At 47.4% G+C, this 18,638-nt stretch overlaps 1 protein-coding gene across 7 annotated transcripts in view; it reads right to left on the minus strand.

Annotated features, from left to right (window-relative positions):
* Cux1 (cut like homeobox 1) overlaps positions 1-18,638 on the minus strand; it is a 329,866-nt gene that overhangs the window by 13,020 nt on the left and 298,208 nt on the right. For 4 of the 7 annotated variants that reach the window (XM_038345002.1, XM_038345000.1, XM_038345001.1 and 1 more), the window contains one exon: positions 13,416-14,318. The exons of 2 other annotated variants lie outside the window; for them this stretch is intronic. In XM_038345002.1, coding sequence (XP_038200930.1) covers positions 13,649-14,318 — 670 coding nt within the window. In that variant the 3' untranslated portion in view covers positions 13,416-13,648. Of the gene's footprint in view, positions 1-13,415; positions 14,319-14,550; positions 14,576-18,638 lie in introns of those variants that run through there. One more of the 7 variants, XM_038345003.1, reaches the window with a different exon arrangement.

Genomic DNA, 18,638 nt, shown 5'->3' on the forward strand with positions numbered 1-18,638 from the left:
AGTGTGGATGTGCAGCTGAAAGTGGGCACAGAGGAGAGGCTGGCAGAAGCTGGGCAGGGAGGCTGTGGGTTGAGGTCAAAGGGACAGGGTCTGGGACACTCTGTGCTAAAACCTACCACTCCACACCAGGATGAGAAGCCTGGAGTCTGTGATGGTTAATAACAGCTGTCAACCTGACAGGATCTGGAAGCATCTAGCTGACCTCCGGGTGTGTCTGTGAGAGAGCTTTTAGACTGTCAACTGAAGAAAGATGGAAGACCCACCCTGGATGTGGGCAGCGCCATCTGGTGGGCTGGTGTCTCAGACTGGATAAAAAGGAGAAAGTGAGCTGAGCACCAGCGCCGGCTAGGCTCTCTCTGCTTCCAGACTGTGGCTGCCATGTGACCAGCCGCCCCATGCTCCTGCTGCTGTGCCTTCTCTCCTACGAAGGACTGGACTCAGAGTCTGCGCCCAAATGAACCCTTCCTCCTGAAGTTCCTTTGGTCTGGCATTTTGGTGTAGCAACGAGAAAAGTAACTGATATTACACCCTGCTCGAGGGACCTCAGCTACAGATCTGATGTAGAACGCTGCCAGTGGCTGCTTTGTTGGTTGGAAGTAAGGACATGCATACTAACGTGTTTCGGGCATATCTCTAGATGGCATGTGGCAAAAAGGGAAGGTCCTGAGGTGGAATGTTCCAGAACTGAGCCCGAATTCTAGGCCTGTTTTCTAGGGAGTCCATGGTGTTGGGCAAGCTATCTGACTTGGGGAGCCCAGGGAGACTTCAGGGTGGCAGTAGGAGGGGAAAGTGGGGGTTAAGGACCCTGTTTGAACCCAAGAGAGGAGGTCTGAGCCTGGACCTGGAACCATCAAATTGGGCAGCAGTTTGGTGTGGCTCTTCAAGTAGGAAGATGTAAATGATTAGGGTACTTGGATCTGGGAACCTGAGACTGGACATGGAGGCTGGAGAGACACCAGTCTAGCAATGACTGAAGGCAGGGATGGGGGAAAGGCAAAGGCTCTGAGATATCACAGCTGAGGTGTAACCCTTGGGGGGAGTGTGTGTTCAGGGTGCAGTGATAGAGGGATGGCCCACAAATGAGGTGGGGGCATGGTGCCCTGAGCTGAAGACTGGGGGTCTGCTGGCAAGTGCATGGTCCAGTTCACACAGGGGAAGCCCAGAGCAGCCAGAAAAGGGGATATGGGTGAGGTGGTGACTGGTGGTGGGGAGCATGTGTGTGTGAGGAAGAGGGTGCTGGGAAGCAAGGAGCACACAGGACAGAGTGTGGTGGGGTTGGATGAGTGCCAGAGGGTCTAAGACTCCTTCACCCCCTACAAAGGTCTGTGGCGCCTCATTCTCCTGCAAGAGTCTGCAAGGGCTTCCTAAGAAGGTACATTTCACAGAAGAAACAAGAACACTATCGAAGCCAGGGTATAAGGAAGCTAGACTCTGTTAGTCACAAAGGGGTGAGTGTGGTATCTCACACTTACAATCCTAGCGTAGCGGGATTGTGAGTTCCAGGCCAACCTGAGATACATAGTGAGACTCTGTCTCAAGTAATACAAGGGCTGGGGTTACAGCATAGCTAAAGCAGTAAGTGGTTGGAAGCATGGCTCAGTGTCTCCCTAGAACATCCCAGGGAGGGGCGGGAGTGCTGGAGGACGGCTCCCGGAGGGGCCGGGGGATGCGACTCAAAGGAAGAGTACCTGCCTGGCACGCACAAGGCTCTGAGTTCCATCGCTAGTGCTACAGAAAGAATGGTGAGTAGAATCAAGGCACAAGGAGCCTGAAGACAGACCACGTGCAAGAGCTTGTCCTAGGAGTCACAGAGGCCTAGGGTGCTGCAGTCATTGGCTTTTCTGATGGTGGGGGACCCTGTTGTGTTAAATTAGCTTCTTGCAGGCCAGGTAGGGGTTGAGGGCTAGTTAATCAATGCACACCGTGTCGCCTTTACCCTGAATCCACAAGGCCTCACCGACACTGAGAACTGCCCAGTGCACCCACGAGGGTGTCCTTAACAAATCGCCCCTCTGGGTCCCACTGAAGAACTTGTCTGTTCTCCAAAGCCTAACTCTCCAAGACCACCAGTTGGGCTCTGCTGTCCACTGCACCAAACCGAATTTGTCCAGGTCATTCACAACCTCTGTGTATCGCGAGTCTGAAAGTTAGCATCAGCCATGAGCACCAGTTAGCCAACTCTACCAGGCACACCTCAGTTGGCTGGTAACTATTTCTCTCTGCTAAATTCTGAGTGTTACTTGGGCCCAGGATCCACACACTTTCTTATCAGTGCTGGCTACCTTAGACTTTATCTAGATGCCTGGGACTCTCTGCTGTGCATCTCACTTGTCTGTTCATTCATCTCTCGGAGACAGGGTCTCACTGACCTCGAACTCATAGCAGACTTCTTGCTTCAGCTTCCTTGTTGCTGTCTATTATACCTTAGGCTGGGAATTGAATGCAGGACCTCACATATGTTAGACAATCACTCAGCACTGACATACCTTCAGCCCCTCACTGGGGGACTCTAGGCAGGGGCTCTACCACTGAGCCACACCCCAGCCCCCTCACTGGTGAATCCTAGAGAAGTGCTTTGCTTCTGAGCCAAACCTGCAGCCCTTCCACTTTGGGCCCCACATACTCTTAAAATGTTCTAGCAGGGCCAGACTCAGCTCTCTACTTCATGGGAACCATGGTGAACAGGAGCAGAGACTAATATGTTTTGCCCTCCCACCAGTGCTGGTCAGTCACTGGGATATTCTATTAAATGTAGTGAACAGAATGAGCACAGACAGCTCTCTTGTTCCAATACACTGTGCAGTCCCACCTGTATCCTGTAACTACTTTCTTGGAGCATCTTATTCAGTGCTTCTTAACATTCCAAATGCTGTGACCCTTTAATACAGTTCATGTTGCAGTGACCACCCCAACCATAAAATTATTTTGTTGTTACTTCGTAACTGTAATTTTGCTACTGTTATGAGTCGTGATATGCAGGAAATCTGATGTATGACTCCCAAGGGATTGAGACCCCACAGGTTGAGGCCCTGTATTAAGGTCTCTAATTTGATGCAGACCCACTTATCCTTAGGGAAGGCAGTATATGGCCTATTCCTGGAGGCTGGCAATGTGCCTGCAGCGGGTGAGTCTCCCAGCTGCAGCCTGAAACCTTTCTATCTGTTCTTGTCTCCAAGCTGGCAGTTTATAAAACAGCTCTGCAAAACCACATGGAAAGTTGGGTGTCGTGGCACATGCCAGGAGACAGTAATCCTAGCACATGGGAGGTGCAGGCATACATGCAGGCAGAGCACTGTATAATAAATCTTTCAAAAAAAAGTTTCCGTGGGAGGGGTTGGTGCTTGGAGACAACAACAGTGAGACAGTGAAAACTATGTCCCTGGAATGTCTGAATGAAACGGGGGCTCTTAAGGGAGCTGAAGATGGCACATGGTTCTGAACTGGAGGGTACACAGATATACATGTAGGCAAAACATACACATTATAAAAAAAGAAAGATGCTGGGTGGTGGTGGCGCACACCTTTAATCCCAGCACTCGGGAGGCAGAGGCAGGTGGATCTCTGTGAGTTCGAGACCAGCTTGGTCTACAAGAGCTAGTTCCAGGACAGGCTCCAAAGCTACAGGGAAACCCTGTCTCAACAAACAAACAAACAAACAAACAAAAAAGAGGAAAGAAATCTTAAAAAGACTTTTAATACGGTCGTGGAATATTACTTTAACTATGTAAAGGTGTGTTACATTTGTTCATGCTACATTTGTTTAACTATGTAAAGATGTGTGGCTTAGCTAATAAAAAGCTGAATGGCCAATAGCTAGGCAGGAGAGGGATAGGTGGGGCTGGAGGGAAGAGAGAATAAGTAGAAGAAGAAATCTAGGCTCCAGAGAGAATGAGGGAGAAAGAAAGGGAGACCTGGGGCCAGGCAGGCAGCCAGAAACTGAGTTGGAAATACAGAAGGAAAGAAAGGTAAAAAACTCTGAGGCAAAACATCGATGAAGAGAAACAGGTTAAATTAAGTTATAAGAGCTGGTGGAACAAGCATAACATAAGGCTGGGCGTTCATAAGTTTCCATGTCATGATTTGGGAACTGGTTGGCGGCCCAGGGAAAGTCTGCTTTTTTTTTTTTTTTACAATTACCATTTGTTGTGAAGGCTGCCAGTATGGAAATATTCCTTTTGTATGTAAGCCTTTTATGTTAAAAGTGCAGGCCTAAGGCCTGAATGTTTATGACCTTTGGGTAAGATTTCACTCTTAAACAGGACTGGTAAGTAACTTTTACTAAAGATATCCTACCTCCCTACAAAGTTCACCTTGTCCGTTGTAACATCATCGGGTGCCCCACAAGAAACACCCTGTGATGTCATTCAAATCCCTTAGCAACCCTGAAAGATGATCCCTTCAGCACTCACCAGCTTCCCCTATTTGACTATTACATAAAGCTAGACAGAGTGACACTCTTGAAGAAGCCCACCCCACATTTGCTGCCTTCCCAAGCTCCTCTTTTTCTCTTAACCTTTGTGTTTAAAATCTGAATTGACAATGTTGGGGCCAGCAAGATGGCCCAGTGGGTAAAGGTGCTTGCCACCAAGCCTGTTGATCAAAGTTTGATTCATGGGTGGAAGGAGAGAGATGACTTCCATTAAGTTGTCCCCTGACTTCCACAGGTGACACCCATGTACCACATACATACATACATATTAAATACAAATAAAAACAATCATTTAATAAACCTCAGTTCTGCTCCTACTATCTTATCCTGAATTCTTTTCTGCAGGAAACCCAAGGATCTGGTTTTACCTGAGTTGAGGTCCCTAAAGATAACAATTCCTTAGGCTAATAAGGATGACAACTCTATCTCTGTCCTTGTCACCCTTGACAGTACTCAGAGGTGAGGGCCACACACAGCAGCAGCAGAGGCCAGTGGTCCTCATAACATGCCTGCAGGACAGCTCACAGTGTCCCCTTAGAGGGACAGACAAGGAAGGAGGCAGATGCCAGACAAGGTGGTTCAAAGATACAGGGGCAGGGAGTGACACAAGCAGGCAGAAGGGCCTTCTGGGTACTCTCGCTGGGTACAGGAACCTGCCAGCACCCAAATCTACTGCTACATCCTAGGCTTCGGCCTGCATTGCCTGGGAACCATGTGACAACAGGCTATGCAGGAAGTGAATGGCGATTCTCGGGAACCCCACTGGACCCATGTCTAAGAGTCTGCTGCCATTCCTCAGGCCGGAGAAATCTTCAATAAAAACAGCCCACACGCACTTGTGTTTGTATAAAAGATATTTACTTCAATTATCACACCTAGGGTGCTAGTGAATAATAATACATGGTGTGAGCTTCGGTGATATTGCTTCTCCGTATCATAATAGGGACCGTTGGACAGTGCAGAGAACAAACATTTCGTATGGCTAACCAAAGACAAGAAGGACGACGCTGAGGGGCCGACGGGTGCCTCCCCCACCCCCACGCCAGCCGGAACCAACTCTTATTAAATGTAGAAAACAAATTGCAAGAAAAATTAAGATGATAGGAGATGGTCACAGCAACACAAGGCTTCTCAAAACTACTTGTACAAAAAAAGAGAGACACACACATCTTTTACAATTTTTTTCTTCCTCTCGCTTCTTTTTGGTCAATTGGAACTTGGTAAGGATTAAAATTTAAAAAAAAAATCTGTGATTGTATTAACACACAAGCTGTATAAACACCTAAGACTTAGTGCCTGACAGAAAGAAAAAGTAAATACTGCTAAAATGTAACACATGATGGGACTGAGGAAGGGCTGACTTGTGTCTTGTGCTGTGTGTTAGTAGTCTAGAGGAGGGTGGTGCTACCCGCTCTCCTAGCAAGTAGTTATTGCACAAACGCAAAGAGCTAGGTTTCTTGTTCTGTGGGAAGGGACTCAGGGAAAACCACAAAGCTGATTCCTCCCCACTGTCAGCTTATAACAAGCTAGTCTCGAAATGCTTGAAGGCTTTTTGTCAAATGCATTCTCATGTTTCTAAAATGTCTGGCATTTTTCTGAGGCAGGGGCAGTCTCAGAGGGTGGGGAATGAGACATCTATTTTGTGTGTGTGCATGTGCACACACATATGCAGGGAGTGTGGGGGGAGAGAACTAGGGAGACGAAGAGAGAGAAATGCATAGACTAATTAAGAAAAAAAACCCTTGGGGAACTGGGGCAATTTTATTGGAGAACTTTTACCCCCAAAGAGATGAGTGGGACTCCTCTCCCCCCAATTTCAGAGAATGGGAAAAATATAGCACAGAAAGAAACGTGGACTTGGGCTCAGTGGACTGTTTGGGTTTGTAAAGGCAGGTATCCGGCCCTGCCTAGGGTGTGAGCAGGCCCCTAGCCTCTCCCTGGGGTGAGTCTCCTTTTAAAGTTTGCCCCCCCCCCAGGTGAAGATAACCACATACCCCCACCCTCTGCTGAGCAAGCAATGGGGGTTTCTTGCTGCCTGTATTTCCAGACACAGAAAATCCTTCCTCCACTTTCCATGACAATGGAAGGCTAAAGGGTTCTATCAACCCATGACGAAGGTGTGTGCCCTCCAGCCACATCCAGGGCTAGGAAATACCTGTTGCCTTGAAAGATGCCTTTTGACTAACCTTGAATGCAAGGAAAGACAGCTGACAATGAAAACCAAAGATGTGGCAACCCGTGGGGACCACTGAGAAATCACTTTACAGTTCAGGGCGACAGCCTTGGCCAGACCGCCGGCCTCTTCCCTGATCCAGGCTCGCCGAACCTTCATGAACCCAGAAGTCTTAACAGAGGCTCTAGGAGGCTTTGGGGGAACTTGAACTTGGCTTTTCTGTTTTTCTCACTGCATTATAGCGCCTCTGGAAGCAATTCTCCTGCCCAGTGCTGCCTGACATGGTAACTTTGTTCATCAACTCTCAGTTGAACAGTTATATAAGTAGAGACCGCCAGTTTTTGAGTGGCTACCAGGGAGACAGGTGTCTGATTGTGCTGGAGGACTCCCTTCTGTCCCTCATACCCCCCCACCACAGTTCCCCAGACCTTTTCAGACTCTGGGGTGGGGAGAAGAGAGGTGGGGAGTAAGGGACAGTAACCACTGGAGTGACAGCAAAAGCATTCGCAACAACAACACAAAATGACAACACACTCCTGATAAGTACTTAAATGATTAACCTAATAATAAATTAGAAGAGAATAGATAGAAATATTTTTTTCTTTCTTAAAGAAACATCCTTTTATAATCACCCTCGAGTACGCTGACAGATCAGTAGCAGTCGGTCTATCTCCACAAAGAGAGGGTTAAGTGCTTCAAGGGTCGACTGTGGGGTCAGGCATTCGGGAAGGTTCCCCAGCTGCTGGAACCCAGGCAGCCATGACCCAGGGCTCAGGGCTGAGCCTCAGTGGCCAAGGTAGGCCAGCTTGCCCGTCGGTTCATGAACACACAGAACTACAGTGAACATACTCATCCACGACCTGAATCGATCCTGGTTCTAAAGCTTACTTAGGAGTTCATTTGGTGTGCAATAACGCTATCTTTTTCAAAAAGAAAACAAAATAACCCCCCCAAACAAAAGCAACAACATGACTTCCATTGCACAGAGCTTTGACACAGAGCCATCTATTAAGTGCTTCCTGTTTAAAGCAAACTACAAAAAATAAAATAAAACAAACAACAAACAAAAGGTAATTATGGGTTGGGAAAAAATTACCAAACTAAAGCAGCCCCGTGCCACTTGGATGTGTCTTGCTGAATGGTGTCCTATTTTGCCAACGGAAGTCCCAAACACTTCCTGGCGCTGTGCTTCTGATATATTTTCCATAGGGATAGAGGCGTGGTATTGGGATTTAAGGCACCTTTCCTTTCTGATCACAGAAAGCTTAGTACATAGCATATTTGTGGTAGAAATTAAAGCCAGAACACTATAAAATTACAGTAACAGACTCTATTTAACATGAGCAAACTAAACCCCTCTACGAAAAGCAACTCAAAGGCATTTGAAATTTGAATAACGGAGGGATGGGGCGTGCACATTCATGCATAATCTAATGTCTTTCTCTCATTAGCCCCCTCCCCCTCATTCTTGGCAACAATGCTGAACTTTTCAAGTCAGCATTTCAAAGGAGACCAGGAGCTTTGGAAATGTCTTGTTAAAGCTAAATGTCACTTTGTCCAAAAATGAAAACTCAATATGCCACTGAAGGTGTGGCCATGGGATCTTTGGAGGGGAGGTGGCAGGAATGGGGTAGGGGTGGGCATGGGGGTGGAGAAGCAGGTCCTCAAGTGGAACATTGGGGAATCCTGGCTTTTCTTTTGCTGTTCCTGAACTCCGTTCTGGCACTGGTTGAGCCTGAGGTCTTGGGTTGTATCCTTTGCTGAGGAGCTTGTCCCTACCCTCACTTTCTGGGTAGTTTCCATCTATAATGCACTGGCAGAAGTAATGAGAACGAAATTTTCTCAAATTAGTCCATTCTCTTAGCATGCAATTTTACTGGTCAGTCTGGCATACAGGACCTCTGGGAGCTGGAATCAAGCCAGTTAAAGAGTCTCAGGCCACCTGGGACAAGCATTGCCATAGTGGCCACAAAACCTTCCCCTGAATCAGTAAAGCCTTAGAGAAACTGCAGCGGCACCTATGCCAGGTGAACTTGACGGGGACAACAAAGCTAAGTTCCCTATGTCCTACTAGGGCACTTTGGCCACTAGAGCAGGTATAACTCAGATCCACCAGCTGTTCTGGGAGCTGATTTTCATACACATGGAACAAAAACTAGCATGCTCTTTTGGGACGTAAAGACCAGGTATGCATGATAGGGGAGAAAGTCCAATGGCCTTTCCTGTCCTGGAGATACTTGTGTTTGTAAAGCAGAGTTCCTGGCAAGGTTGCAGGGCTAGATACAAGAGATGTGGATAGTCCCAATTCCTACAGATGTGTGCTTGTGTCCTCTGGGGATAACCCTTGGCCAAAGGAATGGCTGTGATGGAGTTTGACAGCTGTGTGGGAAGGAAGGCAGAGAGAAAGACAAGAATTTCTGAGGCTAGAGACCACCCCTGTCTACAGACCCAACAGCTGCTGGAGTTCCAAGAACAGCTGAAAGCCAAGAGAAAAATCCCTGTGCTTAGCAGACTTCAGACACCACTCCAGGATGCGCTGACGGAAGGAGGCAAAAAGCCCACCTGCCAAGCTGAGATGATCTGTCAAGCTTGCAGCCCCTTGATCCCTCCTCTTCCCAGACTACTTGCCTCACAGTTCTGAGTGATGTCAAGTGGTGAGGTAGAAGAGGACAGATGAGGGAAGACAATGAAGAAGGGACAGGAGTAACATAACCAGGAGCCTTCAACTCCCTTGCTCTAGCCCATCTTCTCTAACAAGGACGGCTGGCAGCCTCAGGGGGCTGACCTGGAATGATTACAGGTACCAGCAGCAGCACAAGCCTGTGATGGGGAGCAAACCACTGCACAGGGTGCTCAGGCCACTGAGACCTCCTTTGTAAGAAAACACCACTATGGAGGACAAAGCTGTCTAGTCTTCTGTGGCAGGGAGGGCGCCTGGGGTGCGGGTCATCAGTACTCCAGCTCCCCAGTGCTCAGTCAGCGCCTAGAGAGTGCCCCTTGGCATTGGATACAAGCTACTTCCTGCTGGACTTGTTCATGAGCTCCACAACTGAACTTGGCTCTGGCTGCGGTGGCAGATGAGTTATGTGGGTAGCAATGGGCAGAGACTCTAGGACACAAGAGCCCAGAGGAATACTCAGCACATAGCCCTGCTGTATTCTGGGCCATCTACCAGGTGTGGCTTTAAACAGGGAGAAGAGAGAGAGACACTGACTAGAGGAAAGCGTAACTGGGAGACACCTGAGCTTTGCAAAGAGAAGTATCTGTCCCAAGGAGGATGACAGCTGTCCTCTTTCGCCTCATTTTCAGAGTGGTGTGGCTGGAGTCCTAATACTATACATCCCAGAGAGTTTGCACTGATTCCAACCCAGGATACAGTCATAAGCCACTTGTGATATTTTTCAGGTGGCTAGCTAAGAAAATAGTCAACTTCAGCTAAGTGCCTGCATTTTTTTTTTTTTTTTAAATAAGAGAGAGGTCTAGTAGACAGAGATCAGACATCTCCATTGACTAAAGTTTCAGGGAGGAGGTGACTGGGAGCCAGGTCAGAATGGAAGTAAGTGGGCAGGAGTCTAAGAACCTACATGCCTACTACTTGGGATGCCACAAGGGGTCATGGGCATGAATAAAGAGGCATCAAGGGGCCTGATGTGAACACTGATTTTTATGGTGGGCTCCCACTTAGCCAGCTGGGTAATGGCATGATAGCTAGTTAGGATTGCTGCCTCTAATTAAAGAGAAAGGCATTTAGAATGAGCAGTGGCTCGTGATGAAGTGTTAGTGTTTATATCGAACCATTCTCCCCTGGGTGAGAAGCACACTCAGCTTTGTAAGCTGAGAGAGTGTAAAGAGGGTGGCTGGCTGCCTGTGGGAGCTACTGCTTGGATCTCCAGCCAGCGGAAAGTCACCGCACGAGGGAGCGCTGTTCAAGGCACTTGAATATTGCTTTTCAAGATGAAAGATGAACCCTTGGACTCAAACTGGGAAGGGAGGGAAGATCTGATGAGGAGGGAGATGTAACCCCTGCAGGTTTCTGTGTTGTCTACTAGCAATTCTTAGAAAGACTACAGACAGTGCTAGCTTAACCCCAAACCCCATCAAGTTGGGAATCTCAATTAAAATAATAATAATAATAATAATAAATAAGAGAAAATACAAATACAGAACTCAAGCAAAAACCTAACCAAGTGATTGTATCGAGCACTCAGATGGAGGTCTGGCACAAGAGACAGAATGGAAATCAGTAAGAACCTAGTTAAAGAAACAAAAATGACTAATTTGCTAGGAAGAGCCAAAGGCTGTCTTAGACTGCTACTGTGTGGCCCCCAGGATGGAACAGAACTTGACTTCCATTTCCTCAAGATTTAACACTGGTTAAGTAACAGTCACGCCTTTAAAGCGAACACACTACCCTCTTCAGTCCTGCTAACTCTGCTTCTCATCCTAGTGAAAATGAGCGGTTTAAGGTCCATCACCCATGATGACAGATTCCCTCAAGGGTTTTGTGGAGGGGGTACCATGATCCCACCAGTGACACTGCTCCATGTCCCTAATGGGTCCCTGGTGTGAAAGAGCTCTTCCTCACTCAATATCCCTGCACCAAGCCTGGTCTGACTTAGTTTTCTCCTTCTGTCCCTTCACTGTGAATTCTCTTCTCACAGAACCAGATCTCAAGTGCAGAAGACCATCCAAAGACAGAACAAAAGGGTCTGCCTCCCAGCCTCCTAGAGCCTCCTGGAAACTTCTCATTCATGAAAAGGCATTGTTTTTAGTGTCGTGATTCTTATAGTTTGTGAAAACTCCAACTAAGGGCTTGCAGCTGCAGGTTGAAAGACTGTGAATGAAAATATATAAGCTCCAAACATCATGCAAGAAATGTGGTTTCACATCTGACAGTCAAAGCCTACAAGCTAAGAATAACAAGCACACTGAGGTGTAATAGCGGGAGATACTTTTAAAATTAGAACTCCCTCCCACCCTCCCAAATAAAAAAAAGTACTATTAATTAATTAAACTTAAGAAATAATGAATGCACCATTAAAATGTCATCCAAAGATGTTGACCTAAGACAAAAGTTTCAATGATACACAATACGGTCAAAAAGTTTTCAATCAGTAATATACAGTATGACAGCTACATCTTGTAAATTATACCCAATACTGCCGGCAGTCTATCCCTCTAAAGAATATTTGCCCCTTTCATCCCTTCCTAACAATCAGATAATAAAATACAGCACCTATAAATAAGCAAAAAAAAATATATATATATACCGAAATCATCTATTGTTAGTTTAAAGGTATGGCAATAAGGAGTCTAAATTAGCAAAACCTGTAGAAGCCATGACTGATAAACCAGCTTATTGAAAAAGGTGGCAGTAATGCACTCTATGTGTGCACAGGTACTTAAGAAAATACACAGACGTATAAAATTGCACACGCACACGCACGCACACTCTCATCCACCTCTATACTCACGCATATACACATAGACAATGGGAGGAATCAAGAGACAAGTTAGACTTTTGATTTGTACTTAGACTGCCCTAAACTGTGCATTAAAAAAACAAAACAAAACAAAACAAAAAACTTGTGAGAGGAGAAAAGAATGAAGGGCCAATGGTCTGGTCTGGAGTTGAAGTGTCACCATTTTGGTGAGTTTGGGCCGTCTCTATAGGGATGGAAATAGAGCCCAGACTGTTGCGTTCTCTCTTCTACAGGGAAGGAAACTTCCCACGAGTAGACAGGGTTATCAGTGCTTGTGGTGGGAAGGGGATGGGGAGAAGAGAAAGAAGAGAGAGAGCGCATGGATGTGTCAGCCCTGCCCAAGCCCAGGAGCATCTTCTCCTGGGGGCTCAGTCTGTCAGGTGCCCTGGAGAGTGGCGTGAGGTGAGGTGCCTTCTGTGCTAACAAAAGATGAACAGACAGTTGCCTGCACACGGAGGGACTAACTGCTGTGACCTTGCGGGCCTACATTTTCCTTCCTTCCGACGTTTGCACATGAGCAGATGTGCCAACACAGACGCAGACACCATAAACAAAATGAACCGGTACATGCTACAGTTCTAACTTGTCTCCTAAACCTCCGAGATATGAGGTCTGATCAGCGTGCTCTGCGGTTAGAGGTTAAAAAGCAGATTATAAAATACCTAGATTCGGATCTTTCTTTTTGTCCTGATTTGGCCTAGAATGGAGTGTATTAAACAAACTCTGGCCAGCAAAAGCCCAGAGTCAGTTAAAGCTATGGATCAATGTGCACTACATGTCAGGATTCTATTTACGTACAAGAAAACACTACGTCAGCTACCACAAAATCAGATATTTTTCCTGATGTGACTTTTCTTTTTTTTTCTTTTTGTTAAAAAATATGTGGAGTAAATGTGTTTTATTTTAATTCAAAGTTTCAAACGAGAAGATTCTTTTCTTGAAAATATTTAGGAATCCAAACTAGTGTGTTTAGAGTCGGTTTGACTGTGCAATCTCTTAGTGGCAACTGAACAGCTACAAAAACTTTCTTTTTTAATTTTTCTGAAAAATCCCCCCCTTCCTGGTTTAAGAAGATAATAGTGTATTATCGCTCTGAAGCCATTAGATGGCAGATAAAAAGCCCCCTTTTAATATGTGGGTTTGATTTTTTTTTTTAAAGCCCACACGAAAGAGGAGGGCACAAGGCAAAAGCTGTAAAGAGTTATTCCAGAACCTGTGGAAATCACTTAGGGCAATTAAAAAAAAAAAAAAAAAACACTTCAGGGTACAAAAAAGCTTGACTACACATTTCCGTTTTCTTCCTTGAAAACACGACATAGATTGGGCTTAATGCTCCTTTGTTTTCTATATGCACCTTGGCCTATGGCGATTTTGCCCTGTGGCCCGCAGGGCGTAAGTGCGCAACACGTCCAGGCCTCGGGTCGGCACCGCCCTTCACGCACCCGCCTGCCCCAGCCCACTACTAGACAGTGCTGACTAGGCCTGGCTGGGACCTGCTAGGCGCAAGTAGGCCTGGCTAGGCCCGGCGAGGCCCTGCTGATCAGGCCCAGAGGCCCGGCGCCCTCAGAACTCCCATTCAATGGGCTCCTCCCGGCTGGCAGCCTTCTCCAGGCGGTGGATGATGCTGTTCAAGTTTGCGGCCTTCTTTTTGCGGACCGGGTTGTCCCGGGCGCCCGCCGCCTCAGGCAGGCCGAAGAGGCTCTGCAGTGAGCTAGGCCTTCGTGCAGGCGCGTTGGCAGGCGCGCTGGTGCTTGGCAATGCAGAACTCCTCTCTGCAGGCCCCGCCCTAGCCGCCCCAGGGGCCTCGGTGGCCATCGCAGTGGCTGAGGTAGCGGCGTCCTCTCCGGCCGCTGGTGCGGCGAGGTTTGGCACAGGCGCCGGGGTGTCGGTGAGGCCTTCGGGCGGTGGCCTAGGCCGGCCAGCGTCTTCACCGTCGTCCTGTCCTGGGGTCACCGAGGATAATGGCTGCGCCTTCGCCTTCTCAGCAGGCTGCGTTGCCTCTTCCTGGTCGGCCGGGGCTGCGGCCACCTCTGCCGGCCTTCCCTGAGACTTGGTGGCCACTGTGGTGCCACCTGGCTCCTCGACATCGGCGGCCTCCACACCATCACAGCTGTCACCTTCTGAGCTGGGTGCGACGCGGCCACTTCGGGCCGAAGGTGAGTCACTGGCACCGGCCTGGCCCTGGCTTCCGGCTTGAATCTCCTCAATGAACAGTTCTCTGCGGATTCGAGACCTGTAAGACACAAGCGAAGGCCCTGTGAGGTTCCTGTGCACAGGCCCGGCTTCCCTTCTGTGCAGATCACCTGCTACGGCTACTGCCCACCTTCTCTCTACCACGTACTTAATTTTTTTGAGATAAGATCCCTTATCCCGGACTAGCCTTGGACTTGTAAATTTGCCAAGAGTGACCTTGAGTTTCCAGTCCAGCAGCCTGCATTTCCCCAGGGCTGAGGTTCCAAGTGTGCACCACCTTGCATGGTTTACGTGGCTCTGGGGAGAGAAGTCAGGGGTCTGAGCATGTGAGGGAAGCACTCCATCAACTGAGCTAACTGGGTCACAATAGTCTTGATTTTGTCACATGGCTCACTTAGTCTGGCCTTGAACAGAGGATCCTCCTGTTCCAGCCTCCAGAGGACTGGAATTCCATGGTGTAGTTAATGCCTGGCCCATTTCTTCCAGCTCCATCTTATTCTGATGGTCCATTAACCAGCTGCTTCTGAAAGACCCCCGTGCCCACGTACTATGCTAAACTCTGCTGAAATTTAGCTGTGTCCCGTGTCTCCCCCCACCCCCCTGCTCAGCCGATGCTAAAACTGGATGTTGCAGACTCACTGACTAGGCTAAGGAGAGGGAATACTCCACCCCCCAAGACATTCTATCTAAACTGTCAACTTGCTGCAGGGTGTCTTTATGGTTTTTCAGGGAAATTCAAGAATAGACATGGGGCCATTCCCAGGGTGAGCTAAACCCGCCAATTTGAGAACCAATGAAATGCTTGTTGCTATGCAGCCTCTTATGTAACTCCTAAATCCCTATAAATACATGATGTGCCCTCAGCCGGCCATGCTCAGTAACTTGGTTGCTGTAGCATCCGCAGGCGCCTGTGTATCTAATAAACTGCCTCATTCTTTCTTTTTTTTTTTTTTTTTTTTTTTGTTTTGTTTTTTCGAGACAGGGTTTCTCTGTGGTTTTGGAGCCTGTCCTGGAACTAGCTCTTGTAGACCAGTCTGGCCTCGAACTCACAGAGATCCGCCTGCCTCTGCCTCCCGAGTGCTGGGATTAAAGGCGTGCGCCACTATCGCCCGGCCTGCCTTGTTCTTTTGCATCCAGTGGATTGGTTCTGGTTCTTGGGTGGAGGACTCCTCGATAGACACCTCTCTCCCAGGGTCTTTCACTTCCACTGTGTTGCAGCAAGCATGGTTCCTGGCATGTGATAATCTCACTGACTAAATAAATGAAACTTCGTTGGAAAGCCATTTATTGGATGTAACCCAGGGTGGGAATCTTGTAACTTCAGCTCTGAGCCAGAGACTTCTGTCAGGCCTCTACCCAATGGTGGTATATTTTCAACTGATTCCCTACTCTGAAGGGAGCAGACTCAGTGGGGAAGTCAGCTGATTAAGAAGGAAGGAGACTAAATATATGCTTTTAGCATATCAAGCTCCCCAAAATGTAAATGGGTATTTTGCCTGTATGTATCTGTGTGTACCACATGTGGGCCTGGTGCCGTTGGAGGTCAGAAGAGTGTGTTGGCTCTCCTGAAACTGGAGTTACAGACAGTTGTGAACTGCTATAGGGGTGCTGGGAATCAAACCAATGTCCTCTGGAAGAGCAGCAAGTGCCCTTAACTGCTAATCTATATCTCTCTAACCCCTGAACCAAGTGTGTATGTGTGATTGTGTGTGTGTGTGTGTGTGTGTGTGTGTATATTTTTCCCCCTTTGAGATAGGGTCTCACTATATAGCTCTGGCTGTCCTGGAAGTCACTATGTAGACCAGGATAGCCTCAAACTCAAAGAGATCTGCTGGCCCCTGCCTCCCAAAAGCCACCATGCTTGGCTCAACTAAGTTTTTATTTTTTTGGTTTTGTGAGACAGGGTTTCTCTGTGTAACAGTTCTAGTTGTCCTGGAACTTGCTCTGTAGACCAGGCTGGCCTTGAACTCTCAGAAATCTGCCTGCCTCTGCCTCCTGAGGGCTGGGATTAAAGGCATGAGCCACTACCACCCTACGGACTTTTAAATTTTAAGACATGGTCTTTCCAGGTTTCTACTGAACTTGCTCTGTAGCCCAGGCTGGCCTTAAACTGTAAACCGTCTTTCATTAGCTTCCTGAATAGCTGAGGTTATAGACCTGTCCTGGGCTTGACTGAGAGGATGTGGTTTGGCTCAAGATATGAGAACCTTGGGGCAGTTGTTTACCTGGTCCATAGTTAAATGTTTTTGCTAGAGTGAAATCAGAACCTCATCCTAAAAGTTCATTCATTCATTTATTTATTGAGACTGTATCTCTCTACAGGCTGTCCTGTAACTTACTATGTAGACCAGATTGGTCTTGAACTCATAGAACTCCACTTACCTCTGCCTCCCCAGTATTAAAGGCCACTATGCCCAGCTTTTTAAATTACATTTCCTTATTTTGTTTGAGTGTGTTACCTGCATGTATGTACGTGTACCACATGCATGCCTGGTGCCCATGGAGGCCAGAAGAGAGTGTTAGATCCCCAGGAACTGGAGTCACAGATGGCTATGAGCCACCATGTGGGTGCTGGCTCATCTGAACCTGGGTCCTCTGGAAGAGCAGCCAGTGCTCTTACTGCTGAGCATCTCTACAGTCCCCGTCCTGAAGACTTTAGAGCTGTGATTCAGACAGGTGAGGTTCTGATAGGTCCCCAGGAAGATCCAGGCATAACAGCTTTCCTAGGGTAGCTTCAGGAACTTGGAAACTGGAGGCCCAGTCCCTGGTGCTGTGATAGGAAGGTGGCTCTGCTCATAATCGGTTTTTGAGTCTTGTGACATCAAGGATGCCAGTGGGGTGAGCACCCAGTTCTGTTCTGCCCAGTCAGGAGATAGATGACAGGTTAGGTGGGTAGCTAAGCTAAATCTTATAAATTGCATGCAGGTATGCTGGATTTAAGTTTGTCTCTGCCAATTACTAGCTATACAATTTAGATAGCTGGGCGGTGGTGGTGCATGCCTTTAATACCAGCACTAGGGAGGCAGAGGCAGGCGGATCTCTGAGTTCGAGGCCAGCCTGGTCTACAAGAGCTAGTTCCAGGACAGGCACCAAAGCTACAGAGAAACCCTGTCTTGAAAAATACCAAAAAAATAAAAAAAACTTAGATAAATAAGTGTGGGCTTATGAGTTTGTTTGCTCTCAAGCTTCTTTCTCAGAAAAAGCCTTAGTATGTAGGCCAGGTTGGGCTAGCACTACTACCTCAGCTTCCCGAGTGCTAGGTTTACAAGTGTGTACCACCATGCAAATTCTTACAGGGCCTTTGGAGTGAGAGAAGGCAGAGGTGAATGGTTTGGATGTGGCAAAAGGGTAGTACAGGATCTCTGACCTTATACACCAGCTTCCTTAGTAGGTGTATAGGACTTTTCTTGGTAAAATACAACTAGTGATCTTGAGCTTGAGTACTGGTTGGAGGGACATACACTTATTTATTTAGTTTTGGAGATAGGGTCTTACTCTGTATCCCAGGCTAGATCAAACTTTCTATCCTTCTGTCTTCTAGATACTGGGGTTAAAGGTGTGCAGTACCATGCCTGGCATTATCTTCTAAATTTTAGCTTATTTTCTTGAGTGTAAGTGACAGAATGCAGGGCCTTCTACTCGGCAGCTACACTGCTGCAACCTCAGAGTAAATTTCTAGAAAAGCTGTACAGAAAAGAATGTTTGGAGGAGGCATTGGGGATTTAAACAAAGTCTTGCCCATGCTAGGCAAGAGCTGTACCACTGTGCCACACCCCCAGCTCCTCACTGGATTTTAGACAAGAGCTCTATTGCCAAGTCACACCTGAACCTAGGCCAATACTCAATTATCTGTTCATGGTTTATTTTCTCTTTGTATGTGTGTGTGAGGTAGGTGTGGCAAAGCCACATGCCATGTGTGGAAGTCTGGACGGCTTGCAAGAGTCAGTTCTTTCCTTGTGTGTGTTGGGCCAAGGATCAAGTTTAGGTAGTCAACTTGGTGGTAGGCATCTTTATCTGCTGAGACATCCTACCAGTTCCTAGCTTTTAAAAAAAGACAGGCTCTTAACTTCAGTTCTTGGGAGGTAAGGCAGATCTCTGTGTTTGAGGCCATCCTGGCCTATGTAGCAAATTCTAGGCCAAACAAGGCTGCATAGTAAGACACTGTCTAAAGTGATGATGGTAGGCATACAGAGATAGACAGCAGCAGATAGAGGCACTCTGCACATACATCTGACAAACTGAGTTCCACTCCAGAACCCCATAAGGCGGGTGGAGAGTACTGAAACCTGAGAGTTGTCCTCTGACCTTTAGTCAACACAAGCATGCACAAATGCATGCACATGCACAATAATAAAGTTTC

Source organism: Arvicola amphibius, chromosome 10 (genome assembly GCF_903992535.2).
Source record: "Arvicola amphibius chromosome 10, mArvAmp1.2, whole genome shotgun sequence".
Lineage (NCBI taxonomy): Eukaryota > Metazoa > Chordata > Mammalia > Rodentia > Cricetidae > Arvicola > Arvicola amphibius.